The sequence below is a fragment of the Schistocerca gregaria genome, chromosome 2, assembly GCF_023897955.1.
Source record: "Schistocerca gregaria isolate iqSchGreg1 chromosome 2, iqSchGreg1.2, whole genome shotgun sequence".
Taxonomy (NCBI): domain Eukaryota; kingdom Metazoa; phylum Arthropoda; class Insecta; order Orthoptera; family Acrididae; genus Schistocerca; species Schistocerca gregaria.
Genome location: NC_064921.1, coordinates 115559391 through 115577516, shown reverse-complemented (window position 1 = coordinate 115577516; position 18126 = coordinate 115559391). Strand labels below are relative to the sequence as shown.

At 42.6% G+C, this 18126-nt stretch overlaps 1 protein-coding gene across 1 annotated transcript in view; it reads left to right on the top strand.

The window, feature by feature from the left end:
* LOC126335667 (elastin-like) overlaps nt 1–18126 on the top strand; it is a 98663-nt gene that overhangs the window by 19341 nt on the left and 61196 nt on the right. The window contains exons 3-4 of the mRNA XM_049999123.1: nt 2273–2514; nt 10573–11224. Coding sequence (XP_049855080.1) covers nt 2273–2514; nt 10573–11224 — 894 coding nt within the window. The remainder of the gene's footprint in view (nt 1–2272; nt 2515–10572; nt 11225–18126) is intronic.

Sequence of the window (18126 nt, the reverse complement as noted above, 5' to 3'; positions counted from 1 at the left end):
CAAAGTTTTTATTTTTTCTCCCCTTATTCCTACACCACAGTTTAAATTTTTCCCTTTACTGACTGGTCAATATTCAAGCTGAATATCATCTGGGATAGGCTAAAACCTGTCTCACTCCCTTCTCACACAATGCTCCTCTTTCGTGCCACTCGACTTTTATAACTGACATCTGGTTTCTGTACAATCTGTAAACAGCCTTTCGTTCCCTGTATTTTACCTATGCCGCCTTTAGAATTTGAAAGAGAGTATTCCATTCTACATCGTCAAAAGCCTTAGTTTAAGTCTACAAATGTTATAGACGTTGGTTTGCCTTTTTTAACCTATCTTCTATGAGAAGTCGGAGGGTCAGCATTGCCACGCGTGTTCCTACATTTCTCCGGATTCCACACTATCCTTCCCGAGGCTGGCTTCTACTGGTTTTTCCACACTTCTGTAAAGGATTCGTGTCAGTATTTTGCAGCCGTCACTTATTTAACTGATAGTTCGGTAATATTCACACCTGACAGCTTAAAATATACGCTACAATAATTGGAATGTAAGATGCAATACCCACTGCGGCTGCTGCTGGCTGCAGATGGCGTGAAATCACAGAAGTAAGATAATCACTGCTGAATAAGACAGCTTTGTTCTATATTATATACTATAAGCTCCGGCCATCGCCTACAGCTTTACATCATTAAATGTAAATGTCGTGTGAGTAGCGCCTCCCGTCGGGTAGACCATTCGCCTGGTGCAAGTCTTTCGATTTGACGCCTCTTCGGCGACTTGCATGTCGATGGGGATGAAATGATCATGATTGTTACAATACAACACCCAGTCTCTGAGCGGAGAAAATCCCCGACCCAGCTGGAAATCGAACCCGGGCCATTAGGATTGACATTCTGTCACTCTGACCACTCAGTTATCGGGGGCGGACTTTACATCATTGATAACCAGTCACACGTGAGATATACTACATTGATTTGTGTAGTCGACTTTATAAGAAAAATTGATAGAGCAATAAATATATAAATTACATACACACGTAAAATTTTCCGTCCCCAATCCTATCATTCTTGACTTAAGTAAAAGAAACAAAATGATAGGCGTGCTGTAATCGTTATTGTGTGCAGACTGCTCCGTTTTGGGCATTTGCATGTTCTCGCTGCAGCAGAGGTAGCCCTACCTGGCTGCTGTAGCAATGGCTTGTCAGTATAGGTAGCCGTGGCAGAGTATGGTACGCTGAGGAGGCAACGGGTGTCTGGTAGCTTGGAAGTCGATCTTTGTGCTTCAGTTTTGGTCGACGGTGGTAGCGAAAGACAAACTGCCAGAATATGGACTCCAGTGATCAGAAGAAACTGCTTAAGCAATCATTTACATGGACTGTACATTACCGCCAAGATTCTGGTTATAAACTTGGACAATACCATATTCAATCTCTATGCACATTAAAAAAAAAAAAAAAAAAAAAAAAAAAAAAACACTATCGCTGTTGAACGAACAGCTTGATTTTAGAGAAATATTCTTTTTTGAAGTTTTTGATGACTTACTTTAGGATGGCTGCAGCCTTTTCGCTGCTATGCTTAGGGATAATTAAGACTGTCTAAGAAGATTATGACTGTACATATTGTCATACCATAGTTACAGACATGGATGATCATTCCAACTTTAACCGTTTTAATAATTTTGATATACCCTAAAGATTTTGAACAACTGTTGTCTATAACAGTTATTTACTATTGTAGTGATGTAACTGACACGTGCTTTACATATACTAAATATGCTTCTTTTATTTACACGTTTATTGTCGCCAGTTACTGCGATGACATAGCATTTCTGCTACTATTGTTCGTAAAAATACTGAACATATCTCTCGTTTTCTGACAACTAGTCCTCAACAAGTATCCTCTTCTACTTGTTCCTGGGGTGAAACCTCTTTTATTTCTGTTACCATTCACAAGAATAGTTTTCAATTTTGGTAATTTAGTGTGTAGAGTGTGTAATCGCTGCTCTTTGCATTGCAGAAACCGTGCACCACAGTGACAGCTGCACAAACGCTAATGTGATGCCTTGTATAATGCAGTTCCAGACTGGAACCAAGGCAAACATTACGCTACTACGCACGTGCATGGATTGATTTCTACCTGGTTTTACTCCCTACATCGTAAGCGTCCGATCTACAAGATTTGCTGTACCAGCACGTACTTCCGCAGATTTTTAACTTTCTTTTAAATCAATTTTCATTTTTCCCCGTTATGAACCGAAATTCTTTCAGAATTACCCCGGTTTTCAGCGTCATCTTTGACAGCTTTCGGTCGAAAGCTGATTAAATTACATAATAGTCCACGGTATTTCACTAACGCTTTCGTGAAACTGCAATCTAGCTCTACGCTCTGGAGAGTACGCCACTGGCGTGTAATTAGACCGGTGGTGGAAGGAAAGGGTAGTGTATATAAGCTCCAGAGAGACGCTCAGGCAGCATCAGTCATTGCCTGCAACGCATCCACCATCATCAGCAACGCAATGAGGATCCTGGTAAGAATGTGCATCTTGTTCACGCTCCTTTCGTTCCTCAAAACGCCCTGATTAGTGTGAGCATCTTCGGCCTTCTCTTCTCATGTTGTTTATAATGAACTTCATACCAACTGCATTCACATCGTGATTAGCACAAAATAACTGTTGTATATCTTCACGGATTAACAAATGAATACATAAAGGAAATACGAACCAGTAACTGAACCTGATGTCCTCAGCAGTATTCTCTCTGACACCAAGATATACACTCTAGACGAAAGTTACTTTAACAGAGAGCAGAAACAGCAAACAATTTTTGGACTTCCAGGAGACTGAGAGATTATATGGAAATATCTCTTTTATTACATACTAGTTAAGTACACGTATAAGAAAAAATACTTGTAAATAAGGGTCATCGTAAAATGACATGTGTTAACAACTACTTTTAATCCTAATACATTGCTATCTGGACTGAGGGTACTTGTTCGTGGAATTCAGTTACTGAAAGACAAGCTGATATTTTGTTAGTCTTTACGTTGTTTCTTAAACATATTTATTCCTCCGGTAAGGATTTCACTTCTAGAAAAGCGTCAACATCGAAACTTTATTACACAAACTCTGTGGAACCGAATGCTGCGCCTCTGAAAATACAAGTTTAGATATTAAATTGGAATTAAATAATATGCATAGGTTACTTTGTCATCTTAAAAGGGCCCAAACTGCGCTGATAGACTGGTTGGATTACATAACTGTTAGCAGACCAATGTAATATCCCAGACAGAGATCAAAGCCGGCAGTAATACCTTCTGGTGAGAATGTGCAAACTCCAAGAGGTCCAACACCGCGATTGATACCTACTATGAGGTATTCCTTGTTGATGATGTCCACCAATGCAAACAAACTGCAAAAAACTTACTTTTTCTGAGATCAGTTTTAATAACCATTCATTACCATTCATGGATAACTCTCTTAGCTTCTTCTTTAATGTGATCTTGTCAGGTGTGCAATATTAGACGGGTTGTGCAGTAATTGTGTTCCGTTATGCGCAGGTTTCTGACCGAAGTAGTGAAACATGTAAGTTTTTATCTCCTCATAAGTAATTCTCTACTCATCACACAACTGCTTGATAGATTGAATTGAAGAATTAGTTAATAATAAATTTACTCGTCGGTCTATCGGAAAACAGGACTCTTCTAGCTATTGCAGTTAGTGAACAGTAATCCTCTAATAGAAAATTGTTCAAGTTAACAAAGGCATATGAGTATGTGCACTAAGTTTCTTTGGGAGAAATAACACATTAAATGTCTCTTAGCGGAAACTGAACTGGACACTGCGTTTATGTAATGAACTAATGGTTCCCATTTAAGACTCACATTTTTAATAGTCTTCTAACTGGTTTGAGGTATCCCGCCACGTATTCCTGTCCTGTGCCAACCTCTTCATCACAGAATAGCAACTGCATCCTATGCCTTCATTTACTTGAATTTTTTTTGGTCGTACTCAAATCTCTGTTTTCTTATGCAGGTTTAACCCTCTACAGGTCTCTCTAGTACCTTTCAAGTTCTTCTCTGATATCTTAGCACATGTCCCATCATCCTGTCCCTTCTTCTTGTCAATGTTGCCGGCCAGGGTGGCCGAGCGGTTCTAGGTGCTACAGTCTGGAACCGCGCTAATGCTAAGGTCGCAGGTTAGAATCCTGCGTCGGGCATGGATGTCTGTGATGTTATATTTAAGTAGTTATATGTTCTAGGGGACTGATGACCTTAGAAGTTAAGTCCCATAGTGCTCAGAGCCATTTGAACCATTTGTCAATGTTTCTCAAATGCTTCATTCTTCGCCGATTCATGGGAGAAAATCATTATTCCTTGCCTTATCAGTCCACCTAAATTTCAACAACCTTCCATAGCACCACATATTATACCCTTCGATTCACTTTTTTTTCCTATTTTTCTTCAGCCGATGATCCTCTGCCATAAAATATTGTGCTCTAAATGTAGATTATCAGAAATTTCTTTCTGAAATGTCTGCCACTAACAGACCTCTCTTGGAAAAAAATGCCCTCTTTGCCTGTCCTAATCTACCTTTTATGTCCTCCTTCCTTTCCCCATTTTGTGTTAGTTTTCCTCCAATTTAGCTGAATTCCTTTACTTCGCCTACATCGTTGTCACTAATAGTAATGTTAAGTTTATCGCTAATTCCATCTATGCTACTGTTCATTACTTTCGTCTTTCTTCGATTTACTGCCAGTCCGTATTCTGTGCTGATTAAGTTGTTCATTCGTTTCAACAGGTCCTGGGATTTTTCACATTCACTGAGTATAGCGAATGCTATCGTATATATCTTTTCACCCAGAATTTTATTCCCACTTCTGAAACATTCTTTTATTTCCGTTATTATTGGATCCACATGTAGACAGGCCATAAGAGACCAGAAGTTGGGAAGGAAAACATAGGTACAAAGAAGGTAGCTGCGAAGAAACGATGGATAACAGAAGAAATACTTCAGTTGATTGATGAAAGGAGGAAGTACAAACATGTTCCGGGGAAAGCAGGAATACAGAAATACAAGTGGCTGAGGAATGAAATAAATAGGAAGTGCAGGGAAGCAAAGACGAAATGGCTGCAGGAAAAATGTGAAGACATCGAAAAAGATATGATTGTCGGAAGGACAGACTCAGCATACAGGAAAGTCAAAATAACCTTTGGTAACATTAAAAGCAACGGTGGTATCATTAAGAGTGTAACGGGAATTCCACTTTTAAATGCAGAGGAGAGAGCAGAAAGAAAACATTGAAAGCCTCTTTGAGGGTGAAGATTTGTCTGATGTGATAGAAGAAGAAACAGGAGTCGATTTAGAAGAGATTGGGGATCCAGTATTAGAATCGGAATTTTAAAGAGCTTTGGAGGACTTACGGTCAAATAAGGCAGAAGGGATAGATAATATTCCATCAGAATTTCGAAAATCATTTGGGGAAGTGCCAACAAAACGACTATTCACGTTGGTGTGTAGAATATATGAGTCTGGGGCCATACCATCTGACTTTCGGAAAAGCATTATCCACACAATTCCGAAGACGGCAAGAGCTGACAAGTGCGAGAATTATCGCACAATCAGCTTAACAGCTCATGCATCGAAGCTGCTCACAAGAATAATTTACAGAAGAATGGAAAAGAAAATTGAGAATGCGCTAGGTGACAATCAGTTTGGCTTTAGGAAAAATAAAGGCACGAGAGAGGCAATTCTGACGTTACCCATAATAATGGAAGAAAGGCTAAAGAAAAATCAAGACACGTTCATAGGATTTGTCGACCTGGAAAAAGCGTTCGACAATATAAAATGGTGCAAGCTGTCCAAGATTCTGAAAAAAGTAGGGGTAAGCTATAGGGAGAGACGGGTCATATACAATATGTACAACAACAAAGAGGGAATAATAAAGAGTGGACCATCAAGAACGAAGTGCTCCTATTAAGAAGGGTGTAAGACAAGGCTGTAGCCTTTCGCCCCTACTCTTCAATCTGTACATCGAGGAAGCAATGATGGAAATAAAAGAAAGGTTCAGGAGTGGAATTAAAATACAAGGTAAAAGGATATCAATAATACGATTCACTGATGAGATTTCTATCCTGAGTGAAAGTGAAGAAGAATTAACCCTTTCGCGGCTGGAAGGCTGAGCGTCCTGCCTGCCTGGCCGGGTGACAGGGACGAGCGCACTGCGCGCCTGGCCGGCGGCGGCTGTCGCAGCCCTGTGGCCGCTGCAGGCTACGGCCGCCGCAGGCTTCCCGCGTGTTGCCGCGTGCACAGAACCACTTTCAGCAGCGCCTTAAAAAAACACTATACTCTGTATGGTCACTTTGGTTATAGTTTCTGATAACAACGAAAGAGAGCTTCGAAAATAGCCAACACTTTCAGTTATATGTTTATTATGGGCTGAAAAATGGTTGGTTTAGAAAAATGATAGGAACTTTTTTAATAGTAATTCCAAAATCCTCTAACTAGAGATTTACACCGTCGATGTATGTGCCTAAAACATATTAAAATTCCACTATCATCACATGAATGTATTTCAAGATATATAGTTTTAAATAGAGTTGTGCGTAGCGAAAACGCCCAAATCTCGAACAATATTCTTACTACGGTCTTAAATAGATAATAATTACAGAAATTTAAAACCTAATTTTGTCATGCAATCGGACTAAAAGTTAAACAAGGAATATATCTGCATAACTCATTTTGCGGTAGGCCCTTGCCTTCGTTTGTAATTAAAACCTAAAGTCGATTCTCCACAGTAAGAAATTGGATAGTAAACGCCTACCTTCTTCTAGCTCGCTGTCTTCTTTTTCAGCCCGTCACGTTCAGTACGGTTTACTTTAATGGTTTCCCATCCTCATTTTCGACGCAGGCTTTGGACTGCCGCTGGCTGAGTTAAAAACCATTTTTTTTACTTTTATCTGCTTTTTTTTTGTCCGCAGCTCGTGGTCTCGCGGTAGCGTTCTCGCTTCCCGAGCACGGGGTCCCGGGTTCGATTCCCGGCGGGGTCAGGGATTTTTCACCTGCCTCGTAATGACTGGGTGTTTGTGTCGTCTTCATCATCATCATCAATCATCCCCATTACGGTCGGAGGAAGGCAATGGCAAACCACCTCCACTAGGACCTTGCCTAGTATGGCGGCGCGGGTCTCCCGCGTCGCTCCCCTACGCTCGGTAAACGGAGTATGGGACTCATCATCTGATTTTTATTTTTTTATTTTTTACTTTTATCTATTTGAAACGTACAAAGTTACTAAAACGTGCTAATATTTCTTTAGCGTGTGGTAATTTTCGAAACATGGCACCATGCAGAGAGCCACATCGCACTTTTTGCATCTTATGCGTGTCATTTTTCGTTGTGAATGAGCAGTGCATACTACACAGCGTCTCTGGGGAATCTCCTTTTTCTCCGTTGCTACGAGGAACCCTGGATAATGTCCCTCTTTATTCTGCAGTCGGAAAGGGCTTTCTTCTTTGGTTGTCCGTGGGATCGCACTTTTACACGTTTGACTATGAAATCTGTCAAGCAATTGACGGATTAGCTCCAAGTGGTATTTCGCTAGTGGTATCTTCTGCTGCTTTTGTATTTCAAAAACAGTTTTTGCGTTCAGCACACACAAGTCAGTCAAATGAAAGAATACTTTCTTGTACCACTTCAGTGTCTTTCGGATGCACTGTACAGAAGATAATAGCATGTCTGTCTTATCCACTGCACCCATTGACTTATTATAGCTGACGACACAGGTGGGTTTCAATTTGTTTTGGCCTGTTCTATGTTCTTTCTTCTGTGTCTCCACAAACTCTGGTCCATTTACGGTCGAAAGCATCCACACTTCTTTCTTGTCCATCCATTTTAGTGCCATTAATGTTCCACAAGATTTGAACTGTACTTCCCCTTTTTTCAGCTTGTCTGGTAACGGTGGTAGATGTTTCCTGTTTTTTCGTACTGTTCCGACGGCGTTTGTACATTTTTTGTGGAGCCATAGAAATAATTCTGGGCTCGAGTACCAATTGTCCAAATAAATGGTATGACCTTTGTTGAGGTATGGCAATAACAAACTCACAACAACATCGCCTGATTTTCCCCAATCAGAATTTCCAGATTCTATTTCCGTGGCAGCACCAGTGTAGATAATATAATCCAGAATATAATTCGTTTCTACGTCACAAAGGACGAAAATTTTAATGCCAAAACGACTACGTTTATTTGGTATGTAGTGCTTGAATCGGAGCCTTCCCTTGAAAAGTAGCAAACTTTCGTCGATCACTAGGTTTTCAAAGGGTACTACTGCCTCGCGGAATTTATTTCTTGTGTGACCTACAATGAGACGTATCTTTACAAGAATATCTTGAGACGCGGTGGAATTGTCACAGAAGTGCAATAAACGCAGAATCAATTTGTACCGGTCCCTGGCCATTATGTTAGAAAATATTGGTGTCTGAAGCAAAGAATCTGTCGACCAATATTCATTCACTTCTAACTTTTTACTTCTAGGCATAAGCAGAGAACATGCTAGGAAACAATAAAATTCTGATGGCTCTATATGCTTCCAGCGTGCTAATCTACTGGGCACTGTCGTCATTTTTTCAGTAATAAATTTATAATAATTATTGATCTGTGTACAAATGGCAGAAACAAATTCCATGGACATGAAGTACAAAAAGAAATCTAAATGACTTGCTGACTCTTCGAAGTCCACCTTTAACCCGCTAAATGTGTTCACAAAACGGTGTCGTTTCGTCACAGGATGATTCTCCGTCCAGTCATACTTTCTTTTTCCTGACGAAGTTTCACTTACTCTATCTTCTTTTCCGTCTTCAGAGGAAGAATCTTCTGTTCGTGATACCGAGGATTCAGCAATAAGTCCAGGAGCATCCAACTCTTCATCGGAAGAAAGCTCCGAAGTATCACTACAATCTTCGTCACTGCTATTCATGAGGATATCCATGATTTCCTTGTCCGATAAACTGTGTCCCGACATGGCAAAGTCTACACACGCGAACGCTGTCGTCTCACCAGAAGCGAAAAACGGACTGGCCGATTGTTAGACTCGTAAGCAGAAAGTGTGCAGGGGAGGGGAAAACTAAAGTGCTTTCTCACTTTACAAAGAAGACCAGACAATGAAAGTGTTGTCTGAAAAGTGGACAACAGCCAGCAGCCGCTCTATTGTGAACGTTTACCTGTTCCCGAGCCCGGGCGTATATGTATGCCATTAGCCGTCTGGTATTCCCGCCTGCCGGGCGTAGATGTATGCCCGTAGCCGCCTGGACTTCCCGCCGGCTGGGCATACATCTACGCCCGTAGCCGTCTGGTCTTCTAACTGCCGGGCATACATGTATGCCCGTAGCCGCGAATGAACTGTCTAATGAGTACACAGTATGGTTTGAGAGTAAATCGGAGAAAGACGAAGGTAATAAGTAGTAGTAGAAATGAGAACCGCGAGAAACTTAACATCAGGATTGATGGTCACGAAGTCAATGAAGTTAAGGAATTCTGCTACCTAGGCAGTAAAATAACCAATGTCGGACGGAGCAAGGAGGACATCAAAAGCAGACTCACTATGGCAAAAAAGGCATTTCTGGCCAAGAGAAGTCTACTAATATCAAATACCGGCCTTAATTTGAGGAAGAAATTTATGAGTATCTACGTCTGGAGTACAGCATTGTATGGTAGTGAAACATAGACTGTGGGAAAACCGGAACAGAAGAGAATCGAAGCATTTGAGATGAGGTGCTATAGTCGAATGTTGGAAATTAGATGGACTGATAAGGTAATGAATGAGGAGGTTCTTCGCAGAATCGGAGAGGAAAGGAATATGTGGAAAACACTGATAAGGAGAAGGGACAGGATGATAGGACATCTGCTAAGACATGAGGGAATGACTTCCATGGTACTAGAGGGAGCTGTAGAGGGCAAAAACTGTAGATGAAGACAGATATTGGAATACGTCAAGTAAATACTTAAGGACGTAGGTTGCAAGTGCTACTCTGAGATGAAGAGGTTAGCACAGGAAAGGAATTCGTGGCGGGCCGCATCAAACCAGTCAGTAGACTGATGACCAAAAAAAAAAGATTCTATATCTGTCTTACACCCTATTAATCCGGGAATTTCGCTCTTTTTCTTCCAGCAATACTATTCTCTCTTATCTCACCTTTACCTATAGTTCACCGCACATTTAAAATTTTCGAACAGCATGCACAATACTGCATTGTCGAACCCTTCCTCTAAGTTGTCAAATCAGATGGATATATTTTTCGTAACTTTTGCATCTATTATCAAGCACAAAGTCAAAAATGCCTCTCTGGATACCCCTTTCTTACCAAAAGTTACACTGATCTAAAAGATCCTCGGTATTCTTTTTCTGCTTTCTAAATCTTGTTCTCCATATTCAGAGTGCATGAAATTTTCAGTGTTTCTTATATCCTGGAAGGCTGGCATAATATTTATAAACTGTTAACGTCTGCACCGTGAGCAGTCTTCTGTGAGACGTGCTGTCAATCGTAACCTTACAGCAAACACGGTACACATTCCATACCAAGAAAACTTTTTCAGGTCTGTGTGTTGCTGTTCGGACTGGCTCTGGCCGAGGAGAAGCAAGTGGAAAAGCGTGGGCTGATTGGCTCCCTGGGTAGCTATGGCGGCGGTGGGTACGGATCGACTATCGACCACGGCATCGGCGCCAGCAGCTACAGCAACGGCGGGATCAGTGGTGGATACGGAGCTGGCTATGCTGGTGGTTTTGGAGGCGGCTTTGGAGGCGGCTATGGTGGTGGCTATGGAGGCGGCATCGCCTCTGGTGTTGGAGGCGCTCGAGTCACCAACATCGCCATCACCAAGCAGGTCCCCGTCCCGTACCCAGTACCAGTGCAGCGTACTGTCCCAGTACCAGTCAGGGTTCCTGTCACGGTGCCAGTCAACAGGCCGGTACCGGTGCCCGTCCCACAGCCGTACCCTGTCCCCGTGCAGAGGCCAGTCCCAGTACCCGTGAGTGTCCCTAGCCCAGTCCCCGTACCAGTACCACAGCCCGTCGTCGTCAACCAGCCGGTACCTGTCGTCGTAGGAGGCGGAGCTGGTGTCGGCGGAGGTCTCGGAGGCGGCTACGGCGGCGGCATTGGAGGAGGCTACGGTGGAGGCTACGGAGGAGCCATCGGCGGTGCCATCGGCGGTGGCTACGGTGGTGGCTATGGCGGTGGCTACGCTGGGGGTATCTCTGGAGGCTACGGAGGCTACGGGAAATACAGCCATTAACATCAGCAGCTGACACCAACATCTCTAACAACACACAATGTCATTCACAAATCATTCCATACTTTTTGTAACTACAAAAATAAAATCTGCAGTTAAGAAATTTGTTGAGATTTACTCCATCTTTTGTTCACAACCAACCTTGTTTATGATCGAATTTTGTGCTATATTCCGTTCTACCCTTTAATGGTACTCATCACTATTTTACAACATATATTCGACAAAGCAACTCAAACCTCTGTGATTTTTGTCATGTACTTCACATGTTCTCAACCTATACACCTTTAGTGACAATTTTGTGCCTAAAGCCATGCAGATCGCCCCTATTCATTCGTAATTTACTGAATGCAATAACCACTGAAATATAGAGAACAAATGGCTTTGAGCACTATGGGACTTATCTTCTGAGGTCAGCAGTCCCCTAGAACTTAGAACTACTTAAACCTAACTAACCTAAGGACGTCACACACATCCATGCCTGAGGCAGGATTCGAACCTATGACCGTAGCAGTTCCGGACGGAAGCGCTAGAAACGCACGGCCGCCACGGCCGGATACAGAGAACATTAAAATCCTTAACGCAATAGAAACACAATAGTGATTAGATTCTATGTCTTATGTTTCATTCTATCGGCGCCAATCAGGTTGTATGATATTAGGCAGAATGATGATTGAGTAACACATGCAAATGAAACTAAGCAGACTGTAAATCATGGGTTGGAGAATAATATGCCCAGTAAGTGGATACAGGATGGAAATGATCCACCATAGTTTAACAAAGCAATTCGGAAGGTGCTGGTGAAGCACAGGCTGTTGAACTCTCGGTTCAAAGTGACTGCACAAATGACGACAAGTGAAGGTTAGTAGAGATTCGTGCATCTATCAAAAGGTCAAAATGTCTATGTGAGAAGCATTCAACTACCAGCGTCACCCCTTAGCAAAAGATCTGGCAGAGAACCCGAGGAATGTCTGGTCGTATCAAAAATCGCAAATACTTGCTACTCTGAAATGAAGAGGTTGGCGGAGGAGAGGATTTCTTGGTGGGCAGCATCAAAACAGTTAGAAGACTGACGACTCAGAAAAAAAATAATTTAAAATGGATAAGAGGGTCTATGGCTTCCATTCAGTCCCTTATTGATCAGTCTGGTATGGCTGCTGAAGACAGCAAAAGGAAAGCCGATATCAAGCTCAAAAATCGTTCACACGGTGGAATCGTGCAAAAACATACCGTCGTTTGACCATTGGACGGACTCCCGTATGGACGACAGCTCAGAGATTTGAAACAGTTAAATCACCAGGTCCGGATGGAATCCCAATTCAGTGTTACAAAGAGTGCTCTAGGACATTGGCCATTAACTTTCCAGCATTTATCGTGTATCTCTCGCCTAGCACGAAGTCCCGAGTGAATGGTAAAAAGCGCAGGTGACTCCAGTCTATAAGAAGGGTGAAATTACAGACCAATATCCCCAACTTGGGTTTCCTGCAGAATCCTTGAACACATTCTCAGTTTGAATATATTAAACTTGTAAGCTTATGTCCACACATCCGCATGGTTCTAGAAAGCATAGCTCGTGTGAAGCTCGGTTTGTCCGTTTCTCACATGGTATACTATGAACTGTGGATGAAGGGCAACTGGTGAACTCCATATTACAGGAAAGCATTTGACACGGAGTCCTTTTGCAGGCTGTTAACGACGGAACGAACATATAGAATAAGTTCACAGATATGTGAGTGGGTCGAAGGCTTCTTAAGTTATGGAACTCATTATGTCATCGTCGAGGGCGAGTGTTCATCAGAGACAAGGTTATCGGCAGGAGTGCCCCAGGGAAGTGTGAGCGGTTCGCTGTTGTTCTCTACATACGTGAATAATTTTGCGGACAGCGTGGGCAGCAATCTGTGAGTGTTTGCTGATGATGTTGTGGTGTACGGTAATGTGCCAAAGTTGAATGACTTGTAGAAAGACACAAAATGTTACTTAAAAACCGTCTTGATTGCAAATTTTTTTATATGACCGGTTTCGGTTCATTCAGAACCATCTTCAGATCTGATATTTCAGTTACAGGAGTAACCCGTCCAAATCCAGCAATTTTCACATTCTGAATGAACCGAAACCGGACATATGAATAAAAAATTTACTACCAAGACGGTTTTTAAGTAACATTACAAAATCACTGATTGCTGTTATCCCATAAGACGTTATGTCTGTTTTTGTAAAGACACAAAATGAACTAGACAGGACTTACAGTTACTGTGATGAATGGCAGCTAGCTGTAAATGTTGAAAAATCTAAGTTAATGCGGATGAGTGGGGAGAACAAACCTGTAACGCTCGGATACGTTACTACTAGTGTCCTGCTTCTCACAGTCAAGCCTTTTAAATATGTGGGCGTAACGTTGGCTACGAAATGGAACGGTCGGCTTTGGTTAATAGGTAGAATTTTAGGAAAGAGTGGTTCACCTGTACGGAAGACCGCATGCAGTACGCTGGTACTGCTCTAGTCCGTAAGATCCGTACCTAGTCGGACTGAAGGAAGACATCGAAGCAATTCAGAGGTGGGCCGCTAGGTTTGTTACCGGTACGTCTGAACAAGTGTTACTGAAGTGCTTACGGAATTCAAATGGGAAACCCTCGTGGGGACGCTACATTCTTTTCCAGAAAATTTCAAGAACCAGCATCTGAAACTGACCTCCAGACGATTCTAATGTCGCCAACTTTACATTGCGCCTAAGGACCAGAAATATAAATTCGGGGAATTAGGGCTCATACGGAGGCACACAGACAGTCGTTTTTCCTCGCTCTATTTACAAGTGTAACAGGAAAGGAAAAGAAGAATAGTGGTACAGGGTACCCTCTGCCATGCACCATACTGCAGCTTGCAGAGTATCTATGTAGATGTAGAAACCATAGAAACAGAAGAATGCTTACATCATCGTTATATTTATGGAAACGTCCCGCCTGAGAATATCCAATAGTGATTCTAAATAGTGGGTAACACGATATCTACCAGGCGAAAATTACTTTTTGTCGATTTATTGTTCACTGTGGGTGTGGATCACTGTTTCATTGATAGTCATCCTAACGTGTGACATCGTCCTCCCGTTCGCCGAAAGCAATTGAGGCAATTTCGAATCGATCTTTGAATTCGATTTGAAATGATTTAGCCATTCGGACAAGACAGGATTTACCATATGTCGCGAAGAAATATATTGTCGTCCATTATTTCTGGACCTTTAATTTCTTCTGTCGAAATTTTTCTTCCGTTGTTCTCACCGAAACTGTCATTAGGTACTTTGACTGGGTTTCATGTTGACATTTCACATAAATAAAGGCAAAAAAGGTGGCATAAACGTCCGTTTACAGATTAAGTTCGAAGTGATTACCGTTGGTATCAATGCAGTGCTACAATCTTCTTATCGTGGACTGAGTGGTATTCTTTCCGCTGCCGCACGCTGGGTGGAGACCGTAAAGTCGATACACGATAACAGAGCATTGTCACAGTGGACAGTACTAGCGGCCCGTCATCTTGAGCTCACATTCGACCTCGTGATCATGGATTTGGTAATGTTGAGGTGACTACCCGATGATTGTCCATACTGTTGGATCGATGTTGTGGCATGGTGTATTTTTGTGGGAGAGCGTGCGAGAAGTAGGACGTCGTCCACATAGGCCAGACAGTGAAAGTGTGGCTTTGCAACTTCTATCCTGTGCGACAGTGTAGGAAACCTTCGATAACAGGCTCGAGGGCGACTGCATACAAAGTAGTAGACAGAGGGCATCCCTGACTGAACGAATTCTGGACCGCCACCGAGAGTAGAAACTGGTATCGGACCCGGTCGAAGGCGCTGTTGAAACCTATCGAAATTTTATAAATTTATGCTAATTTCTATGAGACTAAACTGCTGAGGTCATCGGTCCCTAGGCTTACACAACTTAATCTAACTTAAACTAACTTACGCTAAGGACAACACACACACCTATGCCCAAGGAAAGACTCAAACCTCCAAAGGGGGGAGCCACGCGAACTGTGGCAGGGCTCCTCAGACCACACGGTTACTCCGCGCTGCGAAAATCTATCGAGATTTTATAATCCTCATGAGGCGGCGAGAGTTGGTGATGTGCATTTGCTCTGTCGGTTTTGTCGTTGGTGTTAGAATGCCGTTGACAAAGTATGTTGACGTGGGTAAGGAAGGACTGTACAGCTAGGACCAACGTGGAAACATCAAAAGTCAACTGAGAGACAGCCAAGGTTAGGCGATTTGAAGTTAAAATCTTCTGGGTTATTAGGCCACGTCATGTTTCTTCTAAAATGTTAGGGGATTTGTTCGATGCACCTATGGCGATCACGTCCAACATCTCGCCCGCCGTTATCGCTATCACCATGGATGAAGCCTCCGTATTTTTAGGGTGTGGGTAAGGAGGGGGTGAACATCTTCTGAAACCGGCGCCGCCGTCGGTTCTTCACAGCAGAAACGGCAGTAATTATCAGCAAAGGCTGAGACGACCACCGCTTGAGTGTTGACACGGTTTTCAGTCTGAGTAGTTGTGCTGGTGACGAAGAAATATCGTCGATGATGGACGTCAAGAATGGATGGAGGCTCCTCATCAGTGATTCTCGACACCGAGGCTGCACCACCGCGCCTCGTACATTGTTGCGTAGAAGGGACTAAAAGTTTTACTTTGATACGCTGGTGTTGGCGACACAGAAGAACGATGAGTGGATAGTGTACTAGTATTTCTTAGTATCCCAGTGGCACAGCTCCGCGTCTCTGCCACTTTTGATAAACTCCCTCTTGATTGCCGGCTTCACACACGTCGTAAGTACCGAGGAAGACGTTTCTCGCAGGACGTCCATGTGGCAGCAATGCGTCGTCGACAAACTCGGTCATACAAACCGGGTCATGAAGACGAAAGGTATTGAGATTCTAGATACATGTACTGCGTCAAATGGGATGTGGCGACAGGAGTAAAGCGCAGGTGAATGCACGATGGTCGGGAAAGGCCAAAAGCCACATCTCCACGGAGGAAACCCACCTGAAGGATGGCAGAAGCATAAATCCGATCGAGTCCGCATGTTGATTAGCCAGGAGTCTGGTCCTTGGGATGGAGGACACAGTCAAATCGCTTCCTACAACGTAACGGACGTACGGCCCAGCAAATACTGGCGCTATACTGCTCCCGTGGTCTAGGAGTAGAGTCTTTGAGTAGTAATCAAACCGTCCTCGGTCACGGGTTCAATGCATGCGACTGCTTAAATTTTAACAAAAATTACCAGCAGTGGTGGCCGAACACTTCCGGCGTAAGAAGTCAACCCTCATTCAGCCAACGGCCTTGTCAAAGAGGGCGGAGAAGCAGACAGAGGTACAGAGAACTCTGTTGCTCTTGGGGTGGGAAACTGCCCCTAAAGGCGGATGAATCACCAACGATCAATGGCATGAGGATGCACAAGGCAATGGAAACCTCTGCATTAAAGATATGTAATGCGTATCCGCAGTACATGTGGCCTGCAATTCACAAGTGTCGTGATGATATCTCCATTGGCAAAAAATTTCGGGATAGTCCCACATTTGGAATTTCTGGAGGGGTCAGCTACAGAGAGGTGGCCATGAGAAAAAGACTGAATAACCAGCAAAAGGATAACATTATACGAGTCGTATTGTGGAATGTCATATGTTCGAGCGTGGTAGGGAAGCTAGAAAATCTGAAAATGAAAATGAAATGGTTCAATCTAGATACAGTGGGCGTCAGTGTAGTGAAACTGAAGGAAGACAAAGGATTTATCGTCAAATAAGTACAGGGTAATATCAACAGTACCAGAAAATGGTATAACTGGAGTAGGATTAGTTATGAATAGGAAGATAGGGCAGAGAGTGTGTTACTGAGAACAGATCAGTGATAGAGTTGTTCTTATTAGAAGCGACAGCAAAGCAACACCGACAACGATAGTTCAGCTATACATGCCGCCGTCGCAAACCGAAGTTATAGAGATAGAAAAAGTACATGAGGACATGGAAAGGATAATTCGGTACGTAAAGGGGGATGAAAATCTAATAGTTATTGGGGATTGGAATGCGTTGTGAGGAAAGGAGTAGAAGAAAGGGTTACGTGAGAATATGGGCTTGGGACAAGGAATGAGAGAGAAGAAAGACGAATTTTCTGCAATAAATTTCATCTAATAATAGCGAATACCCTATTTAAGAATCAAATGGCGACATACTTGGAAAAGGGAGGGAGACAAGAGAAGATTTCAGTTAGATTAGATCATGGTCAGACAGAGATTCAGAAATCAGATATTGGGTTGTACGGTTTACCCAGGGGAAGATAAAGGCTCAGATCACAAAATGCTAGTGACGAAGAGACAACCCAGGAAGAATCAGTGCCAAATGAAGTGGCTTACGGAAGTACTAAGAATTGAAGAGGTACGCTTGAAGCGCTCTGAGGCTATAGATACTGCGAAAAGGAAAATCTCAGTAGGCAATTCAGTTGAAAAGAAATGGGTATCTCAGAAAAGGGCAATCAAAGAATTTTGAAAGAAGACTGTCGGTGTAAAGAAAGTAGCTTCGATTTTAATCATGGATAACAGAAGAAATGCTTCAGTTGATTGATGAAAGAAGGAAGTACAAAAAGATTCAGGGAAATTCAGGATAGAGAAATACAAGTCGTTCAGGAATGAAATAAATAGGAAGTGTAGGGAAGCTGAGAAGAAATGGCTGCATGAAAAATATGCAGAAATCGAAAAAGAAATGATAGTCGGAAAGACTGACCCAACATATAGAAAAAACCAAAAGAAACTTCATTGAAACTAAAAGCAAGGGCGGTAATATTAAAAGAGCGCTGGGAATAGTACTGTTAAATGAAGAGGAGA